The sequence below is a fragment of the Patella vulgata genome, chromosome 1 (assembly GCF_932274485.2).
Source record: "Patella vulgata chromosome 1, xgPatVulg1.2, whole genome shotgun sequence".
Lineage (NCBI taxonomy): Eukaryota > Metazoa > Mollusca > Gastropoda > Patellidae > Patella > Patella vulgata.
Genome location: NC_065879.2, coordinates 11,319,514 through 11,342,747, shown reverse-complemented (window position 1 = coordinate 11,342,747; position 23,234 = coordinate 11,319,514). Strand labels below are relative to the sequence as shown.

The 23,234-nt window shown below is 36.5% G+C and overlaps 1 protein-coding gene across 1 annotated transcript; it reads right to left on the bottom strand.

Annotated features, from left to right (window-relative positions):
• Window positions 1–692: 692 nt before the first annotated feature.
• Window positions 693–23,211, bottom strand: LOC126808638 (RCC1 and BTB domain-containing protein 1). The gene is made up of 15 exons (XM_050533535.2): window positions 23,076–23,211; window positions 19,715–20,067; window positions 18,619–18,726; window positions 17,237–17,403; window positions 16,341–16,431; window positions 15,750–15,814; window positions 14,796–14,903; window positions 14,223–14,365; window positions 12,580–12,770; window positions 11,228–11,283; window positions 10,452–10,522; window positions 9,942–9,995; window positions 8,841–8,938; window positions 8,037–8,167; window positions 693–7,460 (listed from the first exon to the last, which is right to left on the bottom strand). The coding sequence occupies exons 2-15, from the start codon at window positions 19,983–19,985 to the stop codon at window positions 7,320–7,322; spliced, it is 1,695 nt and encodes a 564-aa protein (XP_050389492.1). The 5' UTR covers window positions 19,986–20,067; window positions 23,076–23,211; the 3' UTR covers window positions 693–7,319.
• Between the last annotated feature and the right edge of the window lie 23 nt (window positions 23,212–23,234).

Here is a 23,234-nt window from a genome sequence, read left to right as displayed (position 1 = left end):
CAATTTTAGAAAGTTCTTTGACATCCATTTTCTAATTTCACTAATACAGTTCTCAAGTTGCAATTTTGATAAATTGAAAGAAGATGGACAATTAGGTGTAAATGAAATATATAATTGAGTATCATCGGCATACAAATGAAAGCCGAGACCATATTTTCTGACAATGTCTCCTAATGGTGACGTATAGAGGGTAAATAAAATCGGACCAAGAACAGAACCTTGGGGAACCCCAGATGACAAAACAGATTCAGACGACGATTTGCAATTAACTAAAATACACTGTTTATACTGCACGCAGCGACCCATCTACGTCATACTTCCCTATTCTCAGCCGGAGCTAGCTGTAGATAGGCAGCCTAAGTTTGGGATGTGACAGACCTAATACAACGCGCAAGCTAACCATTTGGTCATCCCCCCCCCCCAGGTTTCAACTGAGCCTTATAACTGTCCGCTTGGGTGATGAAACTCGCGTTTCCGCCACATGACTATAACAAACACCAAATGTTTATCCTTTTAGCGCCCAAGAGTATGTGCAACATTCGTCTGCACAAATCAGGTTCATGGAGATGGGACCATGGGCATACGTTATGCATAGCGTGCTATGAGTAGGGAAATTTTGTCCAGGCAGTGACCGACCTGCTATACTTCCGATTTCCAACTGTCAGGGCAACTGATTAACAGAACAAACAGCAGCAACTTAAAATAACTTTATTTTGGTTAAAATCTGGGTTGGGGGAGCGGTATGCCCACCCCCTTGCCCAACTAAATCCACCACTCGCACCTGTTAACTACATTTAATGTTTTAATAACAAGCTTCACATACATAACAACAGGCACACATACTATATAATACATTAACTTCTGTGTTCAGTGGTGAAGCCTAGGATAAGTTAGGTCTAAATATTAAGGCCACCTGCAGATTTCGTCAAAGGTTACAGGGTGTAAACAGTACTAGTGCTAACCCTAATCCACAATCCTGTCAACAATCACGTGCCGTAACCATATTTACATCTCGCGACCTTGACAAAATCTGCAGTTGGCCTTAATATTTAGATCTCACGGGCCAACTCCTCAATGGCATGCCCTTAGAGTAAATTGCCTAGTACTGAGAAATTTGAGAAAGGAAGACCAAGTTAACAGCAATAATTTCAATTTTTACTCTCCTAAAATGATGCACGGGACCATGGGGCTAAATCTATTTGTTAAGGCCAGATCAATTTTCGTCAAGGTCGCTGAGATGTAAACAAGGTTAGGGCACGTGATTGTTAGCGAGATCGTAGGTTAGGGTTAGGGTAAGCATTGGGGCTAGGTCTAGGGTTAGTCCTGTTTACATCATGTGACCATTGACAAAAAATTGAGCTGGCCTTATCATTTAGCAATAACTGGACCATGGCATCCTCTGTCCTTCCCTGCCTGACACTGTTAGTAGTCTTAAACACTGACTACCTTCGACTTAAATATAATTCTTATTCTAATATACATATACATTAACATTTGTGGTAATATTCAAATTAAATACAGCTCCACACATTCATTCAGTATCTTATATCACGACCAGGGATGGTGATAACTCATTTTAGGCAAAACGGGTGAAATTTACTGGCAGTAAGGCCACTCCAATTTTTTTGCATTTTATTTCTTGGCAGAAAAATTTAAAAAACAAAAAGTACTTGTTTGCTTTTCAGAGAGGTTCCAAAATTTAAAGCTTTGAAATTTTGAATAAAAATACACATTCACTGGACTATTTCTTCATTAAGCCCACAGCATCATATTTAACGATGTCCAGACAGTACCAACCCAGGCATCACAATTGACAATACCTAAATGCTAAACTCAAACTTCAGATAAAATAGTACTTCAGATATTTCTCACTTTTTCTAGGTTCCATTACCATATAAAAAAAAATGAAATTGTATTTATAAACTAAAATCTAAGAAACTAGATTCGCGGATGAGTTAACAATGTTTGTACCACGATTTCAAGTCAAAATGAGTTCAGCTTTCGATCCAAGTCCTACTCACAAAACAAGCTACATATCTAGGAATAAGTCATTTTAACACAACCAGTTAATTTAAACTATGGCATTAGAATTTTTTTTGAGGGAGGCAAAAACACCTTAAATTCGATGATCGTCATTTACATTTTTCGGACAATGATCTAATATTCACGGTTTAATCAAAGATAAAAAGTACTCATATTAGTTCACATCCAAACGATTCAATATTTTGAGCTGAAATTTTTAGTCAAGGTAAATACACCATTCCTCTATATTTTGGTACTTAAATTTCTTACGTACACAGACTTTATTTTTGAGACTCTGTTAAAATCGGGATGGTCCCTTTAATTAAAAGTTTAATAATCTATTAACAGAACACAGTTTTTATGGGAAACAATCACGCGTTTTATTCTAAAAGCACGACGTTTCGACAAGTATCCTCTTATCGTTATCCTCTTATCGTCTTTGTGCTTGATACTTGTCGAAACGTCGTGCTTTTAGAATAAAACGCGTGATTGTTTCCCACAAAAACTGTGTTCTGTTAATGTGTTTCCCAATCGCTAAATGCCACTTAAAGATTAAATAATCTAAGTGTGTTTTCCCGCGGATTAGGCCGTGACAAATTAGACATTGTCTGATAATAGTAGGATCAGAATCAGCAACTTTAAGTCTACCACATGTACCTAAAAAAAAAGACTAAAATTTTGAAAGGTATTTTTAATATTCTGAAATTAAAACAACTTGTGAATCATTTTAAATTTTGTTTTGTTTAAATATGAGATGAGATCCTATGATTCAAATGAGCAAAAAAAACAAAAGCACTTTATAATTTACAGGGTTATTATAGCACGGTATAATGAAAGCAAAAACATTGATAACAAATAACCTAAAATGTTCTGGCCGTGAGTTCACAAAGCATTCCCAGACTAACGTTAAGAATTTGCTCAACTTTCAATCACTGTTTATGAGAAATATCTTTGATCCAGATACACAAAACTTTGCACATGGTTTCTTATTGATGTATTTGATACATTAAAACAACAAAACTTTTATAAACGGCTCTATTTTAGTTGAAATAAGGCGAACAATTTTGAGTAAATTCTTAACTTTAGTCTGAGAATGCTTTGTGAACTCACGGCCTGGAATGATATAAATTGAAAAGCATAAAAATAAAGAACAAATACATGAAATATGGTGGTTTAAAATAAGATATGTCATAAAATAATCATTTATTATAATAATTTGATAAGCATCATGTGTTTGTTAGGTTATTTTGTATTAACGAATGTTCTGATCACATGAATTTATTAACTTTTTAAAGTGTCTTTCAATCATGTTTCGTATTTTTATTTCAAGTTGGACTACGGTAATATCAATTATGTGGTCTTTAAAGTTCGAGTTCATATTGCACAAACTGCTCGAAAAATCAAATTGTCTAGAGCTATGTATTGGTAATGTGAATTACATGTATGTGGAAACTTAATATCTAACATATTTGCTTTTTAAAGTAAGCAATCTGACCGCACAGAACTTAATATCTCAATCAAGTTTTTTTTAATTTTTATTTCAAGTTGGACTATGGTAATATCTGACATGGTATTTAAAGCCCGAGTTCATATTGCACAAACTGCTTGACACATCAATTGTCTATAGAGCTGTGTAATTGTTAATGTTAATTATGGGGAAACTTAATATCTAACATAATTATTTGCTTTTTAAAGTAAGCAATCAGATCGCACAAACTTCTTGACTTTTCAAATCATTATTTTTGGAACACAGAGCTGTGTATTGTTGATGTGAATAATGGGGAAACTTAATATCTTACATAATTATTGTTTTTAAAGTTGGCGTTCAGATTGCAGAAACTTCTTGACTTATCAGTATGTCTACACTAGTATACAGAGAGAGAGAGAGAGAGAGAGAGAGAGAGAGAGAGAGAGAGAGAGAGAGTTTAACGTCCACTCGACACAAACTAGGTCATTTCGGGACTAACATATGGTTTAATTTTATTTCAATAATCTTAAGCAGTGGGAGGTATACAGACACATTGTCTTAAAAAGTTGGCGTTTAGATAGCAGAAACTTCTTGACTAATCAAATTGTCTGTATTAGTTTGCAGGGCTTTGTATTGTTGTAAATTACGGGGGAAACTGATACAGGAAAGATTCTGGGTGGTTTAGGGGTTATATAAACATTTGGAATATAATTGTCTTAAATGTTACTCTCCTTGGGAGACCTGGGACAACATCGTAGGGGATGGTCGATTGTCAGTCCGGAACGTCCCGAATTGACATAATTGCCAATCAAGTGATACTGAATTCAGCCCTGTGACAGTTCTGCCAGTCCCGACAGCTGAGGTGGTGTGAGTAGAATTGCGACATATTTTAAGAAACAAATATGTTTCAGCTGTCATGATTGGTTGAGATATTTTTTTATGCAGTCGGCACATGCCTTGTATTCCGAAATTTTCCTTTTCACTCTATTGACACCATTTTAGGAATTATGAGAATTTAATTCTGGAACGTTCAATCGAGTATCCCCATGATGATCGAAAGTTGTTTAGACTACAATGTAGTGTTACAAATCGGCATAAAAATTAACTAAACAAACATAACTAGATTAATTAATTAATTGAAAAAACTTTGTATCAGATCTAATCATTACCGGTATAAAAGATAACAATAAGCTGTGTGAAACAATCTGATTAAATCTATATTTCGTTTCGTTTTTTTTTTTTTATACTTTCGATGGCCTACACTAAATGAAGATCTGACCGGTTGTAATGATAGGTTGCGTCAGTGGTCATGCGAGCGGAGAACGCTAGATCGTCATATGTGGATTGTGGGTTAGGGCCTGCAGATTTCGTCAACGTCTCGAGGTGTAAACAGGGCTGGCACTAACCCTAACCTTGGACAAAGTCTAACCCTTACCCTAATGCAAAATCCACATAATATGACGTCATATGTGCAGGACTGTCTCCGATCTAGCATTCTCTCATACAAGCTGCTTTTGACCCTATGACGTCAGATATTGATTAATCCATATTTCTATGGATTAATCAACCAACGTTGATGTTACTAGTGGTTTACCCACAGTTCCATACACAGTACGCCTAGAACTCGCCGCAACAGACCGTTTCATTGGCTAATCCCGCACATTAACGAGAACGCGGCTTATATAACAACTCATCAGATCCAAGTGTTGTGCAGACAAGTAAAAAAAATATTTGAACTATAAAAAACGAAACGAAATAGGATCTGTGTTTTAATCAGATTGCTATATTAAACAACAACCAACAGATTTATTCAGAACAACCAATTCAATGTTGAATCTATCATCCACTTGATGCAAGGCCGATAAAATCATCAAAATCATTGTGGATATATCACTTTAAATAAAATTAGTATTGATCAACCGAACAGTATATTCCTGTATCCATGGTAACAAACATTGTCCGATTGATTATTCACTAATCACTGCCACACTTAACATCAATTATAGGGTATTGTTTTCATTTCCATTCTGAATTGTTAAACACAAATAATCAATAGAAATTACTGTAGTAAATTTGTACTAAACTTACAACAGTTTGTTTAATATCATTCTATCAGATTTGAAAATGCATAGAACATTTATATTGAGTTGGCAGAAAAATGAAATGGAACTAAATTTCCCACTTTTCAACACCAACAGTGTGCTATTAGGAAAATTTTGTCCCAACAGCAGGGCTAGATTCTATTTATGTTTCAATTTCCAACTGTCCGGGGAGGGGGGGGGAGAGAGAGAGAGAGAGAGAGAGAGAGATGGGGTTTAACGTCCATTCAACACAAACCAGGTCATTTAGGGACTGACACATGTTTCAATTTTATTTTAATAATTCCCTTGTGCGAAGTTGTCTTTAGCAGTGGGAGGAAACCGGAGAACCTGGAAAAAACCCACGAGATTGGACAGACGACCATACTCCTAGTCAGGTACAACCGGAGAATTGAAACCACGCCAGTTGACTCAATGACAGATCTTTTGATGCTGCGTGCACGTGCTAACCATTTGGCCATCCAACCCCACTCCAACTGTCAGGAGAGCATTAATGTATTGGTAATGGTATAAAGGATACCTTGGTTTTTCTCTCCATCTCAACAACTAAACACCATTCTAACAGATTTGGAAATGTATAGTTCATCTATATCTTGAGTTACATTGGCAGAAAAACGAAATGGGGTTAAACTTCCCACTTTTCAGCACCAAAGATGTGTTTAGTCTTTGTTTCCCTTTTCCAACTTTTGCCTGGTGATTTTTTTTATTGACATTTTTTGTAGAATCGAAGAAAAGGGGTTGAATATACATTTTCTGCCAGATTTTGTTGAGTATTCATGATCTTAAGGCGGAATGATAAGAGATAAGAGCTTGGTTAGTTTGAAATGTAGGGTGGACAGTTGTATGTTTACTGGCATGCTACTTTCAGTTTGTGTATCTCAAGGTTTCCATGCTTTTGAGCAAGGGGTTGCCACATGTTTCTCCAACTGTGGTAGAAAGCATTCAACCTCACGAAAATTTGGGAAAAAGTTAGAGCCGGTCAGAGATGAGAAGTAACATTGGTACTGTGTCCAAGTGTAGCAGAGATTAATCAGCCGATAATCACGATTTTGTGATTTGCTGGATGCTACTTAAACTAATACATTAAAGGTCACCAGAAAAGTTTCAAATTTGTTTAAATAATGCAAGTAATTATGTCAACATATCCTTTCCATAAGTATAACATGAACCCGAATGTCAATATTACCTGCCACAGGTAAATTTGAACATTAATAATTACCGCTGTTCTTCGTGAGTAGTCGTAACTTTCCGTCAATAAAAAGTCTGTGATGTCATGGAAATATAGACTAGAATATGAGCACAGGGACTAAAATGACATCACAGACTGTTTATTGACGGAAAGTTATGACTACCCACAGAGAATGGCAAAAATTACTATTGACGGAAAGTTACGACTACCCACAGAGAATGGCAAAAATTACTATTGACGGAAAGTTACGACTACCCACAGAGAATGGCAAAAATTACTAACGTCAAAATTTACCTGTTGCAGGTAATAGTGACATTCAGGTTCGTGTTTACTTATGGAAAGGATATGTTGACATAATTACTTACATTAAATATTGGCTGCAGTTTGACAACTTTTCTATTGAGTATAAAGTATACAAGCTTATATTTTTTTGTATAATTGGTTTGGTTATATTGCACATATAAATAAGATTAAATAAATAAAATATCAGTAAATTGTCTTAAAATTGCTAAGTGACCCAATGAAAATTTTGACAAGATTTTCAGTATTTAAATGCACCGGCTTGGGCAGCTCGACGAATCAACTCCTTCAATACATATTCATCTAGATTGTTAAAGGCTTCTGATTGGGTAACTTCTGTCAGGTGATTCATGGCGAAACGGAAACAGAATTCCTCCAGACTCTGAAAAAAGAAAATGAAGCAATGTAAGTTGTTGTTATATCATTTACTTATCTTTCCAGAGTTCAGCTAAAACAGAGTTACATTTCATTTTGAGGTGTGAGTTACCATGAGTCATTGCTGGATGTACGTTCCTTCGTTCGTTCCTGGAGTTTTACGTCCACTTCCACCAAGAGTGATATCGTAGAAGTGTTTCCAAAGAAACTTGCCAGAGGAAGTCACGAAATAATCTTGATCCAGCTTATTTGGATAAGACTCCATGTCTTTGCAGGGAAGTGCCCACGCAGTATATTTAATCCAAAGGAGAGTTGCTGGATGTGGACAATGACTATTTATATACTCTCCACAACGGTAGATCAGCACAGAAGATTGGCTACAACCCACAGTGGCTTGATACAGCTTTAACCCCTTAACTGTGTAATTAATTTGACGTTAACTATCCCCTATTGCGTAATTAATTTGATGAAATGTAACATAAGGAACATAGAAATATGCTTGTATACGAGAATGGCTCGTAGTTTACAACATCAAGCATGATTTCACCATATTAAAATTCAATAAGAAAGGATTTCTTGTAACCTTGGCCTCAAATTTGATGGCAGCAGCGTACAACATGGCAACATTTTCGATGGTTATTCCTTGTTTGATTATCAATTCACACATCTTCTTTAAAGCTGGTTCACAATAAGCATTGGCAAGATCCAATAATCCTAATAAAAAAAATATAAATATTAAACAAGCTCTCTCATTTTGGGCATATTTGCTGAAATGGCAATAAAACTACAGCCACATTAACATGACTACTACAACCAACCCAATCCAGTTCACTGACTCATGACTATCACAACCCCCATGACATTCTACTCGATAGTCCAGTTCCATGACCACATGACTATCACAACCCCGAAGACATTCTACCCGATAGTCCAGTTCCATGACCACATGACTATCACAACCCAGCCAACATTTGAATCGATAGTCTAGTTCCCAAACCTGACTATCACAACCCCGTGACATTCTAATCGATAGTCCAGTTCCATGACCACATGACTATCACAACCCCGATGACATTCTACCCGATAGTCCAGTTCCATGACCACATGACTATCACAACCCAGCCAACATTTGAATCGATAGTCTAGTTCCCAAACCTGACTATCACAACCCCGTGACATTCTAATCGATAGTCCAGTTCCCTGACCACATGACTACCACAACCCACCCAACATTCTAATTGATAGTTCAGTTCCCTGACCACAGGGTCTGATCACATGACAACCACAACCTCCCATGGACGTTCTCATTAAGTCTAGTTCCCCGACCATGTGAGTACCACAAGCCATGTGACATTAGAAAGACACAGATCTAGAGAAGAAAAGTTACCTATGGCATCTTCAGGTCGTAGATCAACTGTATCTGTATATAAATACTGTAGAAAGGCTTTATATACAACAAATGAATATTGTGTGATTTGTATAGATCTGAAAAAAACATTGAACATAGATAAACCATTTTATTGAATACTGAGTAGTACTCAGAAAACTCTTTATTCAAATTAAGTAAGGCAGCTTGCATTAACAGTGATAATTTCAAAGAAATAAATTTTAATTTTACTCTTTGATTGGATGCTCCCTAAAATGGACCCCCCCCCCCTCTCTGCAAACCACTGCCATGGCACAAGCTTATTACCACTTTAAAGTCTACAATGATGCAGTTGTCGGATCTGTTTGCTGAGATTTTTGAGTATCATCATTCCAATAAAATCAAATAATCTATTAATGAAATGGGGTTTAACATGCTACTGTTCTGCACCGACAGGGCTAATGAAGACGGGCATACGCCATACAGTGTGCTATGAGGGAAATAAGGCCTACTCTTATATCAAATTCCAACTGTCAAAGGGTTCTTTGTAGTGCACACCAATGTGTACACAGGACCTCGGTTTTCTGTTCCATCCAAAAGACAATCCACTATCCCTTGCCAGGCCATTCGTCATGCACCACTGAACTACACCGGAAAATTCTGGTGAGTTTTCTCGGTCAACACAGGGATCGAACACAGGACCTCCAGATTAGCGAGCCAAAGTCTTACCCACTGAGCCACCGTGGTTCTATATAAATGAAATGAAATGAAATGGGGTTTAACGTCCTACTGTTTTGCTCCGAACTGGGCTAATGAAGACGGGCATACACCATACAGTGTGCTATGAGGGAAATTTTGCCCGGACAGCGGCACTACAGCCTACTCTTATATCGAATTCCAACTGTCAAGGGATCTTTTACGTGCACGCCAATGTGTACACGGGACCTCGGTTTTTCGTCTCATCCGAATGACTAGACAGCTGTCCTTGTCAGGCCCTCCGTCCTGCAACACTGACAAGGGGGAACCACGCCGGAAAATCTGGATGAACTTTCTCGGCCAATGCAGGGATCGAGGTTCTATATAATTAAACACATTGATAAGAAGGAAATAAAGGTAACTTACTCTTTTCCGTCCTCATCCCAGCAGGATTGAAACATGGAACGGAAATGTTCACATCTATAAATACAAACAAACAAACATTTTCTAACAAGGTCGGTCATTGAGTCAAGTGGCATGGTTTCGAATCCATCCTTGAAAGTGACAAGGTGTCGGGTCGCCTGTCCAACCTCGTGGGTTTTCTCCGGGTTCTCCGGTTTCCACCCACTGCTAAAGACCCCTACGTGCAAGCATATTATTGAATTAAAAATTTAACCATGTTAGTACCGACCAAATGGACATTGAAAGGCCCAAACGAAAATGAAAAAAATTGTGGTACATTTCTGTAAAATTTTTGTGCACACTATTTCAGAAATTGTTATTTTTTTTTGCTTTATTCACATCAACAAGACTGCAAGCCAGTTCATGTATAAGTATATAACAGCTTTGATTAATTGAGAGTTTATGTGGTACACTGTCTCTTGCCACACCGTAAGTTTACCTAACTTATGCAGCATGAATTTATTGTAAACTTACCTTATTTTTAAAATACATTTATGTACAAAAACTTCTTTATTATCTATCACAAATTTTATATCACTTGTTACCTGAAATAAGATATACATAACGTTAAAACAATCTACACTCTAAACAACTATACAAATATACATAAACCTAAAATAATCTAAATTCTAGTTCAAACTTCCAACAGAGACAACTTCGTTAAGAATAAAGTAATTTGACTGAAATTTTCAATATTTTCTTTTCTGATCACCTATTTTTGAACTGTTATATCAAGAATGGTCAACTCTTTACACTGTAACCCAGGTATCGTTTAATCTTGTGTATCCAGCACTAATTTCTTTCACATTCGTTTAATATCAAATCATTGTTTAAAAATTTGTAAAAATCTTTTAAAATCACCAAAAATCATCTAATTTGTACATGTGTCCAGTTTAAAGCTGACTGATTAATTTTGATAACGGGTGTCCAATGATACCTGGGTTACAGTGTTAATAAAATCTTTATCATCTATTTTTGAACTGTTATATCAAGAATGACCAACTCTTTATTAAACTCTTAACTAATGTATCTTTAATTTCTGGCACAAACTAGGCTATTGATTACTGGCTTCTAGGAGCGATTGAGGACTGAAAAGAATAGCAGCTCCGTTATTTCAACTATCTCGTTCATTTTGAGGACCATTTCATATCATTTTTTGAATCTTTGAAAGGCATATCATTGAACTATTTCAATTTTAGAAAGTCAATAAAATAAAGATAAAAAAGAAAAGAAGTAATGTGTCAACAAACCTGGTCATTAAAAGATTTGGCAACACTCTGAGCTAATTTACAACCTTTAATATGTTCTGTAAATATACAAACATTTATACACAAATTATACAAAATATACCTTTAATATACATTTTTACATTTTTGAAAAAAACAAACCCCAACCCTCGCCATTTTATTCTATTAGGAAGGTGCTAATAAATTATAATTTGTTGACCCTCAACATCGGCATCATGGACACTGTGCACCCCACCCGCACCCCCCCGCGCCAACACCTGTGTCATAGCAGAAATGAAATGAAATGAAATGGGGTTTAACGTCCTACTGTTCTGCTCCAAAACTGGGCTAATGAAGACGGGCATATGCCACACAGTGTACTATGAGGGAAATTTTGCCCGGGCAGCGGCGCTATGGCCTACTCTTATATCGAATTCCAACTGCCAAGGGATCTTTTACGTGCACGCCAATGTGTACACGGTACAAGGTCAAACAGTGATAAAGAATAAGATATGTTGACCCGTTATAGTAAGCATGATTGTTATTTTTATCAAAGGTAAGTAATATTTGGTATAAAATAAACATAACAGTTCTATGGATAACATTTACTGTATTTGCATTAAAGTTGCAATTTCATATTTTTAAGTTATATTGACGTGCCATAAAACCACATTTCATTTCATTTCATTTCATTTAAGTTATATTTTTAGAATTTATTAAAATAAAGCCTTAAAATAGATGGTATCTACATGTATAAACAGTCCTACCTTGTTAAAGAATAATCCTATTAATCCTATAATTCACTATTGCCAGTTGAGAAATAGGCAAAAATATAATTTTCATCTTCAAATTTAAACGTTTGAAATTAGCTACTCCATAGTGGAGAGTAGAAAACAAGGGAGGTAATTGTGTTATTATTTCCAGTGTAAATGAGTTTTAAGTGTGAGAATGACACCTATGATCGTATAATAGTGAGTTGACAACCTACTGAGCAAAAGACATAGAAATAATTATGTTTTGACTTTCTTAAAAAATATGAAATTGTAACTTTAAAGCTACGTTTCAACAACGATTCTCTTGTCGTTATCAAGCACAATACAGTAATTGTTATCCACAGAACTGTTGTGTTTATTTCAATGTGTTCAATTACTAAATGCCATTCAAACAGCATAATATTTGGCAAAATGTATTGTTTTTCATTAAATTATTAATGTTTGGCCATTATGATATGACTAAATTTTTTGACCGTTATAACCAAATTGTTTGACTGTTATGACCAAAGAAGGACCGTTTTGACCAAAATCAATTTTGGCTGTTATGGCTTATGGCCATTATGACTACATCCCATATTCTACCTCATACTACAATTTACTTACCAACACAATAAGTTCTCCAACTAACAGGTGGAGCTGAGAATGTAGCAAATACGTCATCAGTTGATACAAATCTTGTTACTAGTGGTGCCGTTATAGATTGACCTCGACATTGACCCCACATGTAAACTTTACCCGTCTGACTAATAGCAGCAGATATGTGTGAATAATGGCTAGCAGCAATACCAGTAAATCTGTACAAAAAGAGAGAGAAATGGGGTTTAACCTCCACTCGACACAAATTAGGTCATTTTGGGATTAACACATGGTTGAATTTTTTATTTCAATAATTCGCTTGCACTTAGGGGTCTTTAGCAGTGGGAGGAAACCGGAGGACTCGGAGAAAACCCACGACGTTGGACAGGCGACCCTACTACTTGTCACGTACAACCGGGGAATCAAAACCACGCCAGTTGACTCATGACAGACCTTATGATACAGCGCGCACATGCTAACCATTCGGCCATCCACCCACCCCTGTACAAAAATTAAAACAATAAAAAATATTGACATCGTACGGAAAAGAATAAACGGAATATGGGGGATTAATGTCCTGCTTTCCTGAACAACTGGGTTAATGAAGAAGGATATACACCATGCAGTGTGTTATTAGGGAAATTTTGACCGGACAACCATGCTACAGACGACTCTTATTTCGAAATTCCATCTGTCTTAGGTTCTTTTAAGTGCATGGGACAAGACGCATACTAAACTTAGTCTGCCAGTCTACAGTTAGCTCTGCTTGAGAACAGACACTAAGCTAGCTGACAAACATTTTAAGTCCTAAATCGATGATTTATGTCAAATACACTAAGCAAACTCTGAGAATTTTGAGAAGTATTTATTCTGCTTCCACTTAATGGAATGGAATAGGTTTATTTAGTCTTTGTGTGTATGCTGGATGTAAAATGGAGTAGAACCGCATAACAAAACAATATATTTAATTTTTGGATATAGCGGCAATTCCGGACAGAGATTTATTCTCGAAGTATGAGGTAGATGGATCGCTGTGAACAGAATGGAACTAGACATTGTTCCGTGCCAGGCTCTCCATCTTGATCCACAGTGTGTTTAGTGTCATACCTTTCTGTAACAACCAGGCTGATGAAGAAGGGCACATGCCATGTCTGTCATATAAACTTGGGGAAACACAGCCTTTTTAATCATGCATTAACATAAAGCTTGTTTAAAAAAAAAAAAATCCATCAGAGTGAAGCGCACGCAACAACACATCCATTTGCATGCCTTAATTCGAATTAATCCTCATCAACCTTAGTTCTTGAATAATTTAAGAGCAATAGAGAGAAAGAGAGAGAATGGGGTTTAACGTCCACTCGACACAACTAGGTCATTTCGGGACTAACATATGGTTTAATTTTATTTATAAAAATCGGCTTGCGCATAGGGGTCTTTAGCAGTGGGAGGAAATCGGAGGACCCGGAGAAAACCCACGAGGTTGGACAGGCGACCCTACTCCTTGTCACGTACAACCGGGGATTCGAAACCATGCCAGTCGACTCAATGACAGACTTTATGATACAGCGCGCACGCTAACCATTCAGCCATCCAACCCCCCCTTGAGAGCAATAACATCTTTTCTATGCCCCTGAGAGCAATACTTTCAAAGTAAGTCTAGAGTAACCTACCTTTCTATGCCGGAGTTAACTTTAGCTGGAGATACCAGATTAGCTTTATTTCCTGTACCCAGTTGACCATAAGAGTTAGCTCCCCATGAGTACATCACACCTTCGTCTGATAAAACCATTGTATGGGCGTAACCACATACAATCTGCAGAACATCAAATTCATATCATAAGCCAACAGTTCAATTTAAAAGACACGTGAGCGTGAGAGATACAAAAGTGGCGTTTATCTGGTACTCAACATGAAACCTTTCGTGGATTACTATTAAAATTCAAATAAGGGTGTTCAGAAGTGGGAAGAAAAACGTAGTGCTTGGAAAAAACTAATCGTCAGGTTGCCAGTTAGGGAAACCTTTACTTTTTTGCCCTGTATGCACTCCATGGGTGCTTTTCATAGAACCCATATTTTTCTAGTAAGATTGGATATTTCTAATATTGATATATACCAAAAATGCCCTACTTTTATTGGAAATAAACACCTGATAAATACTTTTCTGCGAAAGTATCTTTAAATGATTTCTAAAGCCAAATGAATAGAATAATTTTTAAAATAAAAACTAAAATAATAACATATACCTGATGTATAATAACACCTGCTAACATCGCCACTTTACACGGAGCTGGTTGATTGACATTATTACCTAGTCCTAATTGTCCATTACCATTATAACCCCAACCATATACCTTTAATATTACAAATTACACTAGAGCTGAATTATAATCTGAATTATAGTGAGTCCCAAAACTGAAGGTCATCACTATAACACTGTTGTTAGGGTCCATTGATATCATAATACCTTTAAAATTAGGAAATTACACTACAATCTGATCAAAACACAGATCCTATTTCGTTTTGTTTTTTATAGTTCAAAATTTCGTTTTACTTGTCTTTACTACACTAGGATCTGGAATAGTTGTTTATATAAGACATGTTATGGTTGAAGTGAGGGATTAGCCAATGAAACGGTCTGTTACGGCGAGTTCTTGTTGTGCGATGCAATGAACCGTCCTTGCTGATTGATTAATCAATGTCTGGTGTCATAGGGTCAAAAGCCACTTGTACATCCCCTGACGTGACCTTCCAGTACAACCGGCCAGATCTTCATGTAGTATAGGCCATCAAAAGTATAAAAAACGAAATGAAATATAGATCTCTATTTTAATCAGGTTGTCATACTAGAGCTTCATTAGGGTCCACTGATATAACCCACACAAAACAATAGTGTGAAATGGGGGTGGGGATGGGGGGATTGCCAGCTACAATGCATGCGCTGACTGTATAAGAAAACATCTCAACCAATCACGACAGCTGAAACATATTCGTTGTGTTTAATCACATCACGATTCTACTCTTGTCCTCAGTAATAGTGACTAACAGAATTGGGACGGCACTGAAATAATTCTGTATGGTCCGCTATATGTTCATAAATCTTTAGGGCCACTACAAATCAATTCAGTTGTTTCCACGAGACACATTTTACTGAATTCAATTAGAAGAAAAAAAGTTAGATATTAAAGAAAATTTCTTACTTCACCGGTTTCCATAAGTGCCATAGATGACGTCTGTCCACATGATATAGCTATACAAGGTCTACCTAGTTAAAACAATATCATATTATATACTTTAATATTTATCAGTCTCCATCAATAAATCCTTGTCACTATGGCCACCAGTTTCCTGTGTCCATTTATATTATAGGCTATTCTAAAATCAATATGGAGAGAGAGAGAAATGGGGTTTAACGTCCACTCGACACAAACTAGGTCATTTCAGGACTAACATATGGTTCAATTTTATTTCAATAATTCACATGCACGTAGGGGTCTTTAGCAGTGGGAGGAAACTGGAGGACCCGGAGAAAACCCATGAGGTTGGACAGACGATCCTACTCCGTGTCAAGTATAACCGGGGAATCGACAGCATGCCAGTTGACTCAATGACAGACCGTATGATACAGCGCGCACATGCTAATCATTCGGCCACCCAATTCCAATCCCCCCCCCCCACGTCTCCAGAGCACTAACACATCTTAAACAATGAGTACAATGAATATATCCCCTGTTGTTTTTATGTTAAATTACTAGACCAATATGATCCCCATAAGATAGAAATAAACTAACTTAATGCTGCGGTTATTTTTCTAGGTGTAGATTGATTGGATGTAGTTCCTGTACCAACCTGACCACAATTATTCTGTCCCCATGCATAAACCTGTAATCATTAAACATACATTATGGATAATCAGATAAAGAGTTGACAGTTATTGCTATAATACATTATATAATATATAATATAACGGGAATATGCTGAAAATTTCAGTCAAATTACTTCACTCTAACACTGTAGCCTTGATTGCCATTGTTACCTTTGTAACAACAATAAACAAAGTCTTGATTATCCATTTATGAGTTTAATCATCAATAGCTGTTGAAGGGCAGATCAGATTCAAATCTAATGAAAATCAGAAGCATCAGATGGCATCGATAGCTGGGATAATGAAGACGAGCATACGTACTATGAGGGAAATTTTGCCCGTACAGTGGCGCTGTGGCCTACTCTTTTTCTATTTTTCTCCTGTTCTCTTATCTAGTGACATTCAATTACTTTTTTGAATTGTCAGATATCCTCTCACAGTCTCATATAACAACTTTTGTTTGCCAAAGGAATTATTATTAGTGAGCAGAAATTCGCCATGTATCATTTATCACTTCAGTCAGTTATATAGAAGGATAACTCTTGTTTTCCTTTTGCGTTCGTAACTTCCTTTTGTAGAAACCTTTATTACACATCTATCGTAGCAATGATCTCTGTGTTAAAATTATATTTGCAACATTTGTGATAATGACTGGCACCAAAATTGTCCTTTAAGCAGCATTTAGTAACTGATCAAGAATAACATATGACACAATTATATGGAATACAGATTACGTTCTGATGTCAGTTCTAAAGTTGTTTTCCAAATAAATGTGTCATGTACTGTAGTAACATGAGGTTGAGTAGGAGTTATCTAACTTACATCACCATCTTGTGTTCTCGCCATAGAATGATGGCTACCACAAGCAACTTGTACCACTCTCTTCCCCTGTAGACCAGAATTTATTAACGATGGAATGAGACCTTGATTTGATCCACCATTACCCAACTGACAATATCCATTATGTCCCCAACTATAAACTTCACCAGCTGTAGTAATACACAACAAATATATTATATAAATATCATGGAAATGAAATGGGGGTATAGCGTCCTACTTTCCTGCATCAACTGGGCTAATGAAGACAGGCATAAGCCATGCAGTGTGCTATGAGAACAATTTTGCCTGGACAGCGGCACTACGGCCTAATCTTATATCAAATTCCAACTGTCAAGGGTGCTTTTACACGTATGCCAATGTGTACACGGTACCTCATCTTTTCGTCCCTCCATCCTGCACCACTGACAAGGGGGAACCAGGACGGAAAATCCTGAGGAATATTCTCTATCAACACTGACAGTGAACAAAATATCATGGTAATATCAAGATAAATAATCCTGGTCCTGCCAAGGCTTGATTAAGGCTCTGCTGGTCCTAAGGCATATTTTGATAGGTGGCCTGAAAATCCAGATATTTTGGGTTCACCGATAAAAGGAAGAAAATTAAAATTAACAACAGAAAATTTTATTACAAAAAAATCCAGAACCAATTTGGTTTTTTTTGACAGTAATATAAGATTACAATAGCTAGATTATAACTAGATATGGTCAAGTGGTATAATGCTTTAGACCATAAGGTCTGTCATTGAATCAATGGATCACTATCTTGTATATGGCAGGGAGTAGGACCACCTGTCAACATTGCAAGTTTTCTCTGGGTCCTCAGATTTCCTCCCCGTTACCTGTCAGACACAGATCTGTCTTGTTTATCTTCAATCTGATTACAATACAGATCTATATTTCGTTTTGTTTTTTTATACTTCCAATGTCCTACACTACATGAAGATCTGACAAGTTGTAGCGATCATAAGAGCGGCTTTTGACCCTATGACATTAGACATTTTATTAACCAAACAGCATTGATGTTTTTAATGGATTACCCACAGTGCCTTGCAAAACACGACTAAAGCTTGCCGTAACAGACCGTTTTATTGGCTAATCCCTAACACCATCCAGAACACGTCAATGATAACAACTCTTCCAGATCCTCGTGTAGTAAAGACAAGTAAAGCGAAATTTTGAACTATAAAAAAATGAAACGAAATAGGTTCTGTGTTATAATCAGATTGGTTTATCTGTGTTTGTATTTGATAACGTTAATTCAAAATATCCGGTTTATCTGTTCAAGACTACTATATATAGTCTAGTTTTACATGTGGTTTGTTAAAATGGGGTGGTGTAAGACGAACAAGAGCAAAAACCTACTTCCAGAAACTGCTAAAACATGTGGTCCACTACCAAACGCTATATCTATAATCTTCTTTCTACATAACACATCAATCTTCCTTGGTTCAAAACTACTGTGTGTATCACCTATAAAAACAACAAACAATCTTTATATAACTTGAACCAGAGAGAGAGAGAGAGAGAGAGAGAGAGAGAGAGAGAGAGAGAGAGCTAAACATCCACAAACTAGGTCATCTTGGGATTAACATTGGGTTCATTTTTTTTTCAATAATTCGCTTACGCGTAGAGGTCTTTAGCTGTGGGAAAATTTGTAACAGGGATACAAACGAATGAAATATACAATACCAAATAAGCACTTTGATCCAATTTGCTACTGCCGTTAAAGAAATTCTAATGCTACATGTATACATGTATGTACATGTACATGCTACCAGTGATCTTTTCCTAATCTGATTATGATTTCTGAGATTCTCATCTCATCTGATTTTTATTATTAGTTTTTTTCTAGGATCAACTATCACAACTATTTTAATTCCCCGACTTCTTTAGCCCAGTAGGACGTTAAACCTGATATCATTTCATTTCACTGTTTATATATTTATATCCTATCCAGATTCTTGTTAAATATGTATTTATAAATATCTATTCATATATTACGTTTGTATTGTATACTGGCCTCAATGGACATCTTGGTTTTGTAAGATTTAGATAAAGAGCTGACTGTTCTTGCTATAATAGCTCAAAAATAGATAATGTAAAATGAAAAAATATTGAAAATTTCATTCAAATTACATCATTCTAAACCAAGTTATCAATGTTTGTAGTTTTGACAAGATGTGTACATTGTGGTAACCAGCTAGGGAACTGGTATATTTGAGACTTAGCCTCGCTTTCCCATTTGTAAATTAAATTTTCAAATGGCGAACCATTCTAATCTAGTTAAAATCCTGAGTATCTGATGCCATCAAGTTTTGATTATGGTCTTGTTTTGTTAATAAATGTCTAATTAAAAGTTAATATACACATTGTAACATTTCAGGCCCAAAGAAAGACCTGCAATAGACAGATTTAGCTCTTACATAATGTATGTTTAATTCAGTTAATACATATATACCTAGTCCTAAACAGCTACTACAATTGGATCCAATGGCATAAACATCATCTTCTTTAGTTATAAACACAGCTTCATTACCAGAACTTCCAAACACACAGACTTTATCTATAGATGACAACATGTCCTGATCTAAAATACTAAATATAGGCCACAGACGTAGATCGGATATATGATCGGTAGATACCATTCTTGAACTATTGGCGTCAAAGGAAGCAGTGGAACTGAGACTTGAAGAAGATGATAGACTGGTTTGAAGTAGAGATTCGGCCATCCTAAAGGATTCCTGGAAGTTGTGATAGATTATGGAGACAGCTGTATATGTCTACTGGAATGGTATACAACCACCATAATTCCTGAAATAAGACAGAAATATATTTAACATGTGTATTTTCCTACATTTAGTTAAAAAATGGTTATGTTTCACCAGTGTACACAGGACCTCATTTTTCGTCCCATCCGAACAGCTATATGCTGTTGCTTGCTACATGTAGGCCCTCCTTCTGGCACCACTGACAAGGGGGGAACCACATCGGAAAATCCCAATGAACTTTCTCGGTCAACATAGGGATCAAACACGGGACATCCAGCAAGCCTGGAGATAAGGCATCTGTCACAGACAATGTCAGACACAGATTCAAGCTTTATCAGGCTCAATATCTCTGGTGCCTGTCATTTTGTTCGGCACCGATTTGTCTTTTTTATTGATATCATTAACACAAGTCCGGCACTAAGTTGAAAATGTCAGGTACTATTTCATTAGTGCCTAACATTTCGTCAGGTACATCTAAAAACGTTATTTCCAGGCCTGACCTCCAGGTTAACGAGCCATTTCACACACCTGTAGTTGAATACAAACATAAGGAAACAATACTTAACAAAGACAAACCCTGACTAAAGCCCAGCTCAAAACACGTCATATGTGTTTTTACAAACACGGATCGTAGGGTTTGGTACATCGCAGACCCCGCTCAAGATACCGGGTGTAAATTTTGTATGTGCAGGACCAAAAGTCTCTATGGCCAATCTGCGATCTTCTACAGTGTCAAACACAGGCAAGTGATGCATAAGTCTCATCCATGGGTTTACTAAAATTTCCCTCATAAACTGTCTGTGGTAGCACATACAGCAGGTCGTGAGCTACATGTAGGCTTTACTCTTCACTCACATTCCAATTTGGTCAAACTCACATGATGTACCATAAAACTGAACATGTTGTGACGTGAAACCTACATCATGACATTATAACCAATGCTTCTTTCTGATGTTATATTCACAGAATGTTGCACACAACCCATGATCTATATCCAAGATTTGGTCAATATGCTTTTCTTCAATAAATATACTAATTATTTATTCATTAATTATTTAGCATTAATGATTTTTGTTTTGCCTCCCACACCAATATGACTTAATTGATCACAAAAACAATGACAACAGTACAACAGATAATTAGAATATAAATAAATCATCCTATTGATTTAAAAGAATGGTTAACCCTTTATTACAGAGAGAGAGAGAGAGAGAGAGATTAGACCATTCAGCCACCCAACCCACTTTGAATACACATTTCATATAACTTTATGTACACGTAGGCATTGAAATTGTTCAATAACATCTAACAAAATACAATTTATTGTGACCGACACCCTCTGAATCAACATTTCTGTTTGTTAAGGATGTGGTGCAACATCTATATAATTATATATGGTACATGTGTACAGTATATAACCGTCTATTTATTTTTAAAACAGCTATTATACTACAGAAATACAAATTTTCCAAAAGATGCTTAGCTGAAAGTAAACGAACTTACTAATTATTGTAACTCACTTTAGCACAGAAATCTTCACTTCTTCAAACAACCGGTTAACAAATTGTCATCCAAAAATATTATGTTTATTTAAATGTTATAAATCAGTTGATAAGAGATCGTCGCATAAATGGAATTAAATGGGGTTTAAATTCCAACTGTTCTGCTCCTACTCTATAATGAAGACGGGCATGCCATACAATGAGCTATGAAGGAAATTTTGCTTCGACAAAACGCCATGGCCTACTTACATGTATGTATTGAATTCAAGTTGTCAAGGGTTCTTTTATGTACAAGTAAATGTGTACAAGGGACCTTGGTTTTTCCTCCCATCCAAACGACTATAATTTGTCCATTGCCAGGCCTCTGTCCTGCAGCACTGAAAAGGCAGAATCGTGCCTTAAAATCCTGATGAACTTTCTCGGCCATTGCAGGGATCGAACACTGGACTTCTAGGTTAGCGATACAACACTTTTCTGACTGAGCCACCGTGGCTCCCCTCGTCAAGAACGAATAACACGCAGATGGATCTGGACTAACAGTCACCTGCCCATCTGCAACGATAATGATTTTTTTTCCCTTGGTTACCTAAATTTTGTTTCGTCTTTGTGTCACCAATGTTCTTTTTTGTGCACTGGTCTATTATTAGACTGCAATGGCGAGGAATAAGCAATTTGGCAAATAGGCCTAGTGCCTGTTTTTACCAGCGTGTTGTGTTGCACATACTGGCTGTATCGAGGTTAATATGGTCTTATTTTTTCACTGAAATGTTCCTATACAATGTACAGCCATTTACAGGGAAGGACACATGATTATTTAGCCATAAAAAATTACCCAGTAAAATTTACTGGGGAATATTTTCGACAAAGAGTCGTTTAGGAGACTTAAATTTAGAGCTAACTAATCACTATAGCTACCTGTACCCTTTCATGAAACGGCAACAGGGTTAGTGTTGTCATAACTATGAAAATCTATGAGCTGCAACCTACTTATAAGTTATTAAGGGAGGTTGGTTGGCTGAATGGTTAGCATGTGTGCGTTCCATCCTAAGTTCTGTCAATGAGTCTGAAACTGGTGTGGTTTCGATTCCCCGGTTGTACGTGACAAGGAGTAGGGTCACCTGTCCAACCATGTGGGTTTTCTCCAGGTACTCCAGTTTCCTCTCACTGTTAAAGACCCCTACGCCCTATGCGCAAGCGAATTATAGAACAACATGTTAGTCCCGAAATGACCTTGTTTGTGTCGAGTGGACATTACACCCCATTTTTCTCTCTCTCTCTCTCTCTAGAATAAGCTATAACCTTTCATTTGGAATAAGTCTACCACTACTAGAAAGTAAATTGAAAGTAAAAATGTCTATATGAATAATATGAGATGGCTTTGGAAAGATTCGTCTATAATTTTGCATACAATTAGTAGTATTACAATTTGTAAAAGCCTTTAGAAAGAACAGAGATAAATAACTATACAGACTTGCAAAAGGCAAAGTAAAACAGACAGCTAAAGCAAACTTCATGATCATGATGGATATTTGTCCTTTTTCTTACTCACTAATATTCTCTTTTCTTCGTTGATGGCTGTTGGTGTTTCTGGCTGTTTCTTGTTTTGGTGTATTCGTATTGTTATTTTTCAGTGCATTTTTGTCTCGGATGACATGACTATTCAATGAAACTACCGAAGTCTTAAAAAAAAAAGCGACTAGACACTGGC

What these genes read in the sequence shown, in the direction of transcription:
- LOC126808638 (XM_050533535.2), bottom strand. Translation starts at nt 19,985, where the DNA reads ATGGCCGAATCTCTACTTCAAACCAGTCTATCATCTTCTTCAAGTCTC. An exon ending in CCAAATCTTTTAATGACCAG is followed by an intron (nt 10,523 to 11,227) that starts GTTTGTTGACAC and finishes ATCTTATTTCAG; the next exon opens with GTAACAAGTGATATAAAATT. An exon ending in ACGACCTGAAGATGCCATAG is followed by an intron (nt 8,168 to 8,840) that starts GTAACTTTTCTT and finishes TTTTTTTATTAG; the next exon opens with GATTATTGGATCTTGCCAAT.